Source organism: Octopus bimaculoides, chromosome 6 (genome assembly GCF_001194135.2).
Source record: "Octopus bimaculoides isolate UCB-OBI-ISO-001 chromosome 6, ASM119413v2, whole genome shotgun sequence".
In the NCBI taxonomy this organism is placed as follows: Eukaryota; Metazoa; Mollusca; class Cephalopoda; order Octopoda; family Octopodidae; genus Octopus; species Octopus bimaculoides.
The window spans coordinates 60,421,736-60,433,987 of record NC_068986.1 but is presented as its reverse complement, the minus strand read 5'-3'; the positions used below and the strand labels follow the sequence as shown (position 1 = coordinate 60,433,987).

At 36.9% G+C, this 12,252-nt stretch overlaps 1 protein-coding gene across 3 annotated transcripts in view; it reads left to right on the top strand.

Moving 5' to 3' along the window:
- The window catches only part of LOC106869460 (translin), a 48,167-nt gene extending 35,915 nt beyond the window's left edge, over window positions 1–12,252 (top strand). For 2 of the 3 annotated variants that reach the window (XM_052968745.1, XM_052968746.1), the window contains 2 exons: window positions 4,118–4,233; window positions 7,684–12,252. In XM_052968745.1, the coding sequence (XP_052824705.1) occupies window positions 4,118–4,233; window positions 7,684–7,784 (217 nt within the window). In that variant the 3' untranslated portion in view covers window positions 7,785–12,252. Of the gene's footprint in view, window positions 1–4,117; window positions 4,234–5,921; window positions 6,151–7,683 lie in introns of all 3 variants that reach the window. The other variant, XR_008264421.1, reaches the window with a different exon arrangement.

Genomic DNA, 12,252 nt, shown 5'->3' with positions numbered 1-12,252 from the left:
GTGGCCGTTGCCAGTACCGCCTGACTGGCTCCCGTAGGATTTTCGAGCGAGATCGTTGCCAGTGCCCCTGGACTGGCTTGTGCGGGTGGCACATAAAAGACACCATTTCGAGCGTGGCCGTTTTCGTGCAGGTGACACGTAAAAGCACCCACTACACTCTCTGAGTGGTTGGCGTTAGGAAGGGCATCCAGCTGTAGAAACTCTGCCAAATTAGACTGGAGCCTGGTGTTGCCATCCGGTTTCACCAGTCCTCAGTCAAATCGTCCAACCCATGCTAGCATGGAAAGCGGACATTAAATGATGATGATGATGATGATGATGGAACAACTGGAGAAGATATTTTCATAGAGGTGCAAAAAACTTTGCAAAACTATAACCTTCAGTGGAATCGGCTTCGGTGTGTTACAGTCAATGGAGGAAAAAATATGGCAGGAGTGAGGAAGGGTTTGGTAGGGTGGATCCAGACCAAGTTGGAGGAGCTTTAACTTCAGCAAGTGCTCTGCAGAAAACACTTAGATATTTCTTGCGTACTAAAACCTGTTACGACTGTGGTGAACTTTATTCGGAATCATGGGCTTAATCATCAACAGTTTCAGGCTTTCCTTGAAGAAATGGATTCTAATTTCTGTGACTTGCCTTGCTACACAGAAATAAGATTATTCAGTTGCGGTAAAGTCCTGCTCCGTTTTTATAAGCTCTGAAGAGAAATAGATTTTTTTCTCATTGAAAAGAATAGAGCTGATTCACAGTATAGGCACAGGAATGGCTATGTGCTAAGTAGCTTGCTTACCAACCACATAGTTCCGGGTTCAGTCCCACTGCATGGCACCTTGGGCAAGTGTCTTTTACTATAGCCTCAGGCTGACGAAAGCCTTGTAAATGGATTTGGTAGACGGAAACTGAAAGAAGCCCATTGTATATATGTATGTGTGTGTATATGTTTGTGTGTCTGTGTTTGCCCCTCCTCCCATCGCTTGACAATTGATGCACGTCCCTGTAGCTTAGCAGTTCGGCAAAAAGTGACCGATAGAATAAGTAGTAGGCTTACAAAGAATAAGCCCTGGGGTCGATTTTCTTGACTAAAGGCGGTGCTCCAACATGGCCGCAGTCAAATGACTGAAATGAGTAAATGAGCTATCAGATCCGTTATGGTTATCAAACTTGTCATTTTTAGTTGACGTCACTTCTCATATGAATGAATTGAACTTAAAACTGCAAGGAAAGAATAACCTTATCTGTGATCTCTACAGAATTATTACAGCATTTCGGGGGAAGTCTATCATTGTTTGAAGCACAACTTGAAGGAGGAAACTTCTCTCATTTTCAGTGTTTTCAAGAGTTTTGCACAGAAAATGTGGAACATGTTAACCTCGAGTTTCAGAAAAAAATTATTCGGGTCTTAAATAAGCATTTTTCTCAAAGATTTTCAGAGCTTGACAGAATTGAGAATAAAATTCTTTTGTTTGACAATCCCTTTGGCTGTTATTTTGATAACATGCCAACTGAACTAGAGCTTATTGACTTGCAAGCTAATACCTTGTTGAAAGAGAAGCACAGAGAAGGAAAACTCATTGAATTTTATCGCTGCTTGCCTCCTGATGAGTTTTCAAAATTGAAAAAATATTTGCCTCAGGTATGGCATCAGTTTTTGGAACAACTTATGTTTGTGAGCAAACTTTTTCAAAAGTGAAGTGTGTGAAGTCAATACATCGAACAAGGCTCACTGATGAACATTTCAGATGTTCATCTTATGGTTGGCTGCAGCAATCATAAAGCAAACATTGATATTTTGCAAGCAAAATGCCAGTTTCATTAACTTCTGTGCTGTTTACTTTTTATGCAATTCAGCTATGTGTGCACGTTTTCTAAAAATTCTAACTTGGTAATATTTTGGTATTATTAAAATGTTTATTGTTTTTATTATTTTGTGTATTTTATGTATTGATAAATAAGTAGGACGACCGTCTTTATTTTTTGTGTACATTCAGTGTATTCTATACTGTACTGAATTGAACAAAATATTTATCTGGCCCACGCTTGGCATTCTTTTAGTTATATCTGGCCTACTATGAAAAATGTTTGGTGACCCCTGGGCTATAGCTACACATTAGCTATGAAGATAGTGAACTCACCATACTAGTGACCCCTTCACTAGACTGGTGTTACCTTCATTAAAGTGATGACCCCTTGGTTATATGTTAATACTGTTGTTAGTATTGTTACTATTTTCACAGTTACTGAAGCTATTGCTTTCATTACCAATCATACTATTAGGCTAGCTGGTATGACCCACCCTAGCTCCCATGCATTATAGATGAAAGTATTATTATCATATCATCATCATCCTTATTTTGTAGTGTGCAAATTATATCTATTAATTTTGCGTCTATTTAATGTTGCTTTAATTGATTCAATACTGGAAGTAGTTGAGTATTCTAATTTAAAAGTGAATGAGTTAAAGATTGAATGGTACTTATGCTGTGGGGGATGGGGGTAGAGACTGGACTTGATAATGCTAAAAAAACTGCTTAGGTAAATCTAAGGAGAAGTTGGGTGTATAGAAAAAGTGTATTCTATTTTATTAGGTAATTTTGGGACAGTATTATTCAGGTTTCAGGTGGATATCTGTCTGGCCTCTAGTTTCTTTCTCCAGGATTATCTATCATGTGTGGTCTTGCATTTAGGATTATGCTGGTGGATATATTCAGTGAAGTCATTATTAGGGGAAAGAAGTTGGTGAGCTGGCAGAATTGTTAGCATGCTGGGCAAAATGCTTAGCGATATTTTGTCTGCAGCTACATTTTGGGTTCAACTTCCACTGAGGTCAACTTTGCCTTTAATCCTTTTGGGGTCGATAAATTAAGTACCAGTCAAGTACTGGAGTTGATGTGATTGACTATCCCCCTCCCACCAAATTTCAGGTCTTGTGCCTATAGAAAAAAAGGATTGTTTTTGCCTTTTATACTTTTATTCTTTTATTTGTATATATATATATATATATATATATATATGTATGTGTACGCACACATACATACGTGCATTGGTCAGATATTGAAATTTTTGAGATGACTTGCCGATGTATCATCAATGACACCAAGAAGTTTTGCAAACAACTCTAATTTGTTACTGTACCAATTAGTAGTAGTAATCAACAGCCTATAACATTCATGCCAGAAGTATCAAGGCAAAATGTCATAGTTTGAAACATAGATTAAGAAGATAGAAGCAGTAAATTAGAATCGCTCAGAAAAAAACAAAGAAAGACAACTCAAGTCTTTCAACTGTTAAAGTCATTTCTTTTTGTTGTGATACAAGCAATAGCTGAATTGTTATTAAAGAACATAAGACAGATTGGTTTTATATCTGAAGCAAAAGTGTTCACTTTTATACACTCAACAATAGATAAACACACCTTATTAATGCAATATATATTACATCACTTACAGTTTGTTTTCATTTCTGCTAGTTATGCACCAGTGTAAACTAATCCACTAGTCTGATAATGGCAAAGTTAATTATTTTACTTAGTCCCCAAGTGATTACTTTCAGAATCAATTGGAACATTTAAGTCAGTTTGTTTTATTGGGGAAGTGGTCATGAAAGAGCTATGGGAACTGAAATTTGTGTAGCTTCATCTCAGTTTTGAGTGCATTACTTCTGTTTCTTCAAAAGTTGGATATAATTATTATTGATTCATTGGCTAATTTCCTCACAAGCTGCAACTTGGTTTGCATAATCTCTCTATATGATGTATGTGCATCCTGCAGAGTTGTAAAGAATTACATGAAGCAAAGTATACTGAGCCACCAGAGACACACATGTTTGTTTCAATGAAATTGTTTGATAAAATGTTCTAAAAGTTATTTCACTCCTCTGTTATATTCCAACTGAATGAAGTTTGTCATATAATACTATATCATATGGCTAGTCATGCACTTCAAATACCTTTCCATCTATTTTAAAATTATACATTGTTAAATAGTTCAAACTTAGCTAATAGCAAAATACATTAGTGTGTGTGTGTGAATAGGATTTAAGGGCAAGTCAAAATGTGATAAAATTTTGTTATAAAATTGAAGATAATTTAATATATTAAAATGTTTCATTTTTGTTTTAGATTCCATGATCATTGGAGATTCGTCACACAAAGGCTTTCATTCTTGGCTGCATTTTTATTCTACCTTCAATATCATGGTTTAATATGTTATGAAGACACTGCTGAGATGTTAGGGTGTAAGTTGTTTCTTCTGATTTTTCTTTTGACTTGCATAAATTCAATATTTACTTGGTCGGTAGCTACAGTTTGTAAGCACAACAATTTTTCCAAACTTCACAGGAATTTAATGAGGATAGGTAAGGGTGATGGTAAAGAAGTACCAGGAATTGTTAAAGATCTTGGATAAAGTGAAGGCATCTTATTAAAAACACAAAGTGATCTCTGTGTGTGTGTGTGTGCTTGAGTATCTACATATGCTATGACTTATTATGCATATAACTTACTTTCAGTTATTTTTAACTCCAGGTGCATTGTGAATGGATTCTCTTACACCTAAAGTGCAGCCAACCAATGATCTAACAACACCCACACACCTTGTGTATCATCATCATCTTTGTTTATATGCCATGAGCTGCTTCTAATTTGTATTTGAATTATTTCCGTGGCATGAAACATTGGTAGTGCCACTAGATGGTTTTTAAACCATTTAGCATATAGTCATAGTCAGTGATATAGCTTGCAGCAGACCATGTTTGGTATGTGGCATTGAAAAGTCACAACAGTGATGAAACGTCAATGTCTGTCACTCTGGAAAGGGACCTGATGTGAGTTGTCTTGCTTGCCTATGACTTACTTGCATGTGTTTTTAACACCAAGCGCATTGAGAATATATTCTCTTATGCCTAAAACGCAGCCAGCACATGAACTAACAATACACACACCTTGTGTATGTGTGTTTGTTTTTGTGTATATATAATCATCATCATCCTTTAACGTCCGTTTTCCATGCTGGCATGAGTTGGATGGTTTGACTGGAGCTGGCAAGGTGGAGAGCTACACCAGGTTCCAGTCTGATTTGGCTTGGTTTCTATAGCTGGATGCCCTTCCTAATGCCAACCACTTAATAGTGTGTGTAGGGTGCTTTTAACGTGACATTGGCATAAGTGCCCCTTATGTGGCACTGCTTTTTACATTGCACTAGCACAGGACTCTTGCAGGCCAATCTTCTTCACCAGAGGATGTGGCCTTAACACTTCTACTGTGAAGGATGGGTCTTCTTGAGTATAGCAATGTGCCAGGTATCTTGATCTCTTGTTATCTCATCTGAAAGGTTCAGCATTCTGAGGTCGTCCTTCACTACTATATATGAGTGGACAAATGAAAGTGGGATACAACACATTTGATAGGAATTACATATATTATTTAATAACAGTATGATTCACGTCCATGCAACTGAAAGTTTCTTAGGCTTGTTTTACAAGCCTATGAAACTTTAAGTTGCATGGAGCCAAACCAAATTGTTACTAAAATATATATACACCTTCTCCTCGACTTACGACCAAGTTCCATTCCAACTGACAGGTTGTAAGTTGATCTGGTCATATGTCGGATTTATATTTTTCAACATTATTTTCATTCATGCAAAATGCTTGAAAGTGACTGAGAGACAGTGGCAGGCAGTGGATGCCTGGGTCTGGGGGAGGCCTGCATTGGCAGATGCTGCCATAGTTATCATACGTGCAGCTGCCCAGAAAATCTATTTTATTTGTGTATTTTTTTATTCCTTTTTTGTGGTCGCAAGTGCAGATGGTTGTAAGTTGCATAGATCATAAGTCAAGAGAAAGTGTATTTATATACATGTATATTCATGGTATGAATTATATATTTGTACATTATTTCTATCTCTCACATTTTCTGTTTATAGGGAGTCTGTGTAGTCGTTTGGACTCATTATCTTGGAAAACACTGCATTACCCCATGCTGGAAAAAGTCTAATCAATAGACCTGCTCAGTCAGAGTCATCTGGAGTTAAACAACATTATATTTTCTGTTTGTCCAAACATGGTAAAAAACAGGCATTCAAATGAAGATGATATATTGAAGACTCTTCATGGTGATCCGAAACTAAGTCTAATAGTATTTTCTAAAGAATGGTACATTTGGATGGTTTTCTTCACTTTTCCTACTAGGCACAAATCTTAAGAATGATATTAAAAGATTTGGTCACTATTTCTATCAGTTAAGTGCAACTAGATCTGTGCTTAAAAAGAGTGTTGGCTATGTGATTAAGAAAAGCACAGGTATGGTTGAGTGCTTAAAAAGAGTGCAGGTGCTGCTGTGTGGTTAAGAATTTTACTTTACAACTATAGAGTTCTAGTTTCCATCCTGCTGCATAGCACTTGATCAAATGTCCTCTACTATAGCTTTCGGTTAACCAATACATTAACTAAAATTCAGCAAATGGAAGCTGTGTGAAAAATCCATCATGTATGTGTGTGTGTGTGTGTGTGTGTGTGTATATACATATATATTTTCTTTTATTCTTTTACTTGTTTCAGTCATTTGACTGTGGCCATGCTGGAGCACCGCCTTTAGTTGAGAAAATTGACCCCAAGACTTATTCTTTGTAAGCCTAGTACCTATTCTGTCGGTGTGTTTTGCTGAACTGCTAGGTTGAGGGGATGTAAACACATGGTTGCCAAGCGATGTTGGTGGGGACAAACACAGACACAGATGCACACACACACACACACACAACGGGCTTCTTTCAGTTTCTGTCTACCAAATCCACTCATAAGGCTTTGGTCGGCCCGTGGGTATAGTAGAAGACACTTACCCAAAGTGTCACACAGTGGTACCGAACCCAGAACAATGTGGTTGGTATAACCATTCATGTGCATATATATAGAGAGAGAGGGAGAGAGAGAGAGAAGGTGAGGAGAGAGAATTGATCCAGCACCAGACTCATTATCTATTGATGAAATGTAAAGTTGATAGGCAAGGCGTTCTATCCAATGCTCTAACGATTCTGCCAATTCACCTGTGTGTGTATGTGTGAGAGAAAGAGAGGGTGGCATTAAACAAAAATCTGACAAGTAAAAATATATCTGGTGATGGTTACTGCTGCACGAGTTACCTCCCTTTACAATAAGGTTACCCTTGCCGTTTGTTTCTGAGGGAACGGATAAATGGAGTTTCAGATGAAGTATTGCATTCAGTATAATGGACAAAAAAAAAAAGAAAAAAACATGTTGGTGGCAGTGTCAGTCCAATGACCAAAGCCATTTAAAGTAAATGCATCATTTCCTGAAACAAATAATCTGTAGTTGCTTTGAAGTCATAATATAGCAGTTGGTTATGTTCAATAACTTATTGACTTTGCCAGTCTGCTTCAACTTACAGTAAAAGAGGCTGGTATAATACAGGAGATCTAGAACACATAAATTGCATAGGAAACTAAAGAAAGCTGTTATCATAAGTGTATATGTCGTAAGAAGGCCATTTTCACAGGAATATATGTTGTAAATGAGTACAAAATCTAAAACCATAAAAATGTTGATGATTGAGTTGCAATGTTTTTTTTTACAAGGTTTATGTCATGTTTTGCTTTGAAATGGTTGTTAAAGAAAATGTTATTTTATCTGAAGACTATTAGTAATTTTTCCCTTTTTATTTTGTGCTTTTAGTAAGAGTGGATAGAAAACATGGTTTTCACTTGGATCTTGAAGATTTCCTTATGGGCCTTTTACAATTGGCAACAGAACTTGTAAGTGATAAATCCTGTTAGAATCATCATCATCATCGTCATCATCATTATTTAATGTCTGTCTTCCATGCTGGCATAGGTTGGATATCTTGACAGGATCCAGTAAACCAGAGGACTATGTTGAGCTCCAGTGTCTGTTTTGGCATGGCTACTGTGGCTGGATGCCATTCATAATGCTAACAACTTTCCAGAATGTACTGTGTGCTTTTTTTGATACCAGCACTAGTGAGGTCACCTTGTGACTTGTAGGACAAAGAAAAGACCTTGGGGTTATATTAGGGTTAGGGGTGGCATTATGCTAGGTATTGAGAAGTTAATACATGGCAGTATATAAGAATGTATAGATGTAACTGGAAAGAAGATAATAATGGTTAAGATGAGATGTCAGCACATACTCTCAAGATACAAGAAGGTTGGTATAAGGATTGGGAATGATGGATGGATAAGTTCATTGGAATGTAAGAGGTGAGTGACAGATGGCTAGAGTTGGATGTTGAGGTGAGTGAAAGTGTGGTTGCTGATAAATATCAAATTAGTTGAAAGAAGGTGAGAGCAACAGTATAATAGATCTGTAAGTAGATCAGAAAATGTGTAAATGATGTGTGGTGTGGGAGAGTAGGAGTGAGTGGGGAGAAATGTATACTGGTAGATGGATGTCACAGGTATGTAGGGGTGGCTAAAGTGGTGGACAAAGGTAGGAGGAAAAGTGGTTGTCAATGACAGATATACCAGGGTGATGAGATTGATAACAGATAAGAGATGGTGTTAACAATAAGGTAATGGCAGTTCTAAGATGAATCCTGGAAGCATAGAAAAGGGAGATTGGTGGAAAATAAAGTGGGAAGGGATGATGTTAAAAATGTGGGATTGATTTGAAACGGAAGTGGTTTCACGGGCAGGGGAGGTAACTGCTAGTACAAAGGTGGGTGAAATGTGTGCGTATTCTACTCATGGTTATAGGAGCTGTATAGCGCTGTAGTTAGAAGAGTGGAGGGATAGGTTGAAGGTAGATGAGAGGTACAGAAAGCTTGTTGAGAACAGTTTGGGTGCAGTGACAGGGCTCAGACATAAACATACTGCTTTTAGGACCTAATTTTTATTGAGATGGATAGGTTTTCTTGAGCATAGTGAATTGTTAGTCATCCCAATCCTTTGTCATCTCCTCCACGTGGCTTAACATCATGAGATCAGTTTTCACTGCGCATCCCATGCCTTCCTGGGTCTCCTTTGTTTTACAAGTTCCATTACATTTAGTGATTAATACTCATTTATACAACTGTTCTCATCCATATGAATCACATAGTTATATCAGCACACTCTCCCCTCTTGCACATTACATCTGGTTCTGCTTATGTCCAATTTTTCTCTCAACACATTTGCACTTTGGACTACATGAACATTTACATTGCTCATCAAACAGATCATATTAGCTTCATTTCTTTCTAGTCTTTGCATGTCCTCTGCATTCAAGGCCAACTTTCACTACCTTGTAGCATTGCTGTTTGTATATAAACATCATACAATCTTTCACTCTTAACAGAAAACCTTTTGTCACTTACAGAGGTAATAGCTCTCTGAACTTTCTCCATCCTTTTCTTATTGTAGCAACTATACTTTATGAACATCATCCTCAATACCACTTAGGTCACCTAAGTAACAGAAACTATTTACTACCTTTAGGGAACCTCCTGGGTATTTCAGAAAATCTATTTTCTGTGTGTTCTTAGTATTTATTGCTCCTGCACATCTGCCACATACAAAGTCTGCTTTATCCTTTAACCTTCCTGTGATCCCACTGCATCTCTTGTGTCTCCATAGTTTGTCTGAGTACACATTATAGAATTTCTAACTACATCTTTCCTACATATTAAGTAGGGCATTTTCATGATGGGATTAGAATCCTGTCTGTTTATTACATGTGTCTACAGATTTTTCTGTTTGTTTTCCTAACTAGAATTTTGGGTTTGTTAAGTTAACTTTAATGCTCTTTGATTCCAGGTTTTACTTTCACATCTTGGATTTCATTTCTGAATCTACTACAGATTCTACAATAAAAATAAGGTCATCAGCATATAGTAGCTCCTAGAGGCATCCAATCTTAAATTCTTTTGTTATGGTCTGGAGAACGATGATGAATAGGAGGGGACTAAGAACTGAGTTTCATACATTAAATTCATTGCTGTACTCCTTATTAACTCTCATCTTACTGACAGCATCTCTGTACATAGCTTGTATGACTCTCACAAGCCATTTGTCTACACACAGCTTCCTTAGGGACCAATGATTCTTGATGAACCAGAAGCTTTCTCTAACACATTTTTATAACATATTGTTTAATTGTATTTGATGGTTTTTCAAGTACTTGTAAACGAAAACACTTACTGTTTTCATTTACTTTCATAATATATCTAATAATTCTTAAAATTAATCTCTTCCTACTATTAGGAATCTTCTCTCTTCATTGCTGTGTATATCTCACTACTTTGCTTTACAATATGTAGGCCTCTGACATATACAGCATGCCCATTTTTTTTCTTTCTGCTTTGGAGAATTTCCTTTATCTGGCAAAACTGAAGCTCAGTATCTAGTTTTTACTCATTTAGATAATGATACCATCATAAGTAAGCAGGTAAGTGATGCAAGTTGTCTTCTAACTTCAGGAATCATCACTGCTTTTCATGGACTTTTTGTTTATGGTTATTATGTTGTTAGCAACAGCATCAAAACGAGGGAAGCAGAGAGAAGAGAGCTTCATTTGATGACCCCATACACTTGCTGGCGTCTGGTATGCAGAGTTCTTGACTGGTAGCACTTACATGTGCAAGTTGTTTGCAAAACATCTGTATTCAGTACACTTAAAACGTTAATACTTGAAATTATTCTGGTTATATAACTCTATATTTTCTCTATTGTTCCTACATAAGAACCTTCCTAAAAGATTTTAATTCTTCCCACAATCTTTAGTTAATTTCATTTCTGATCTCCAATTTTTCTACAGATCTTTTATAGATTCTGTCTCAAAACTTAGGCCCATTTGATAAAAAGATTATTTAACTGATTAACAAATGTTCACCTGCTGATATACTGCAGTTACTAGCCCTCTGTTTCTTCTCTATTTGCTTCTCTGCTACTCTGTTGGCTAACTCCTCTGAATTTGCAAACTGTGGAGTTGGCACTTCTCAAATCCCACCCAATGTACTGGCCACTTCTTTTATGCTTCCCCTGTTTCTTTCCTTAACTCTACCTTTTGAAATCCCTACCAATACCAACCCATTGAAGTTTAACTTCAGTGACCTCTGGGATCCTTCAAGGATCAAGGACACCATCCCTGTTTCTCCAACTAAATAATTTTAAAAGGAGAAAAAATCCTCTGTGATGTCTATCCTTTAATTACTTCTTTCAGATTTAAAGTCATTGTTTGAAAGCTCTGTTGGTGTGCAACTACTAAAATGCAATTTATCCAAGCATAATAACCTTAACTTCTAATTCATTTCTACTTCATGTGAATAACCATTGAAGTCAATTTGACTCCATCTTTTTTATGACTGTATGGTGTCATTTGAAGAAAACTTCTGTTTTTTTTTTGTAGTTCAAATGACCAAATAGAGACTTCTACATTTGTTTTTGTGTTAGGTTGACAAGACACTTCCATATTATTTCACTTGTGTTCTGCTAGAATCTTAATTGCTGATTGTATATAATTTTTTTTTTTCACTGAAATTAGACTCCTGAAGGTTAGCCTAGTATTTTATTTAGGGAGTCGACAAATTGCCATCTGATATAATAAATGTGAAAACTAATTCTTGTGTGTCAGTGTGTCACATTTTGACTCCCTCTCTCATTATTCATTGACACTCCTACTATTGCTCATATTGGGGTGAGAGTAATAGTAGGCATAGAGAGGGTAGTAGATTGACAGTTGTGATGGTAATGGGGTGATAGTTATAGTATGAGCTGTAGTTGTGATAGAGGCGGAGGCGATGGTGTGATGATGATGGTGGTGGTGGTGGTGGTGGTGGTAGCTGAAGCAGTCAGGGACAATGGTGATAGTAAACAATGTGAAAGACAGTGGTGATGGTGGTGGAGGGGAAGGCAGTGAAGTCAAAGGTATTGATAGTGCTGGCGTCAGATGTCTGAATGGAGTGTATGGCAGTTGTGGTACTGGTGATGGTGATGGTTGGAAACAATCAACAGAGAGAGAAAGAAAGAAGTTAGATCGAAAAAATTTGTACTGACCCCTGAATGGGAAGACAAAAAATGTTGTTTATCATGCAGCTTTGCAATGAGTTTCAAGTCAACAAATTATATCATTGTTTTGATGAAAATCGTTCATTGCTTGAAAACTATTGGTCAAGTTTAATAAAATTTAATATGTGTTCAATGCATGAAGTGTCATTTTGGGGCCCAAGGCCCAATGAAGAACCCTCCACAGGGCTAAATAAAATTAGGTCGGTTTCTAAGTTTTTGAACTTGTGAAATACGTTGGTTA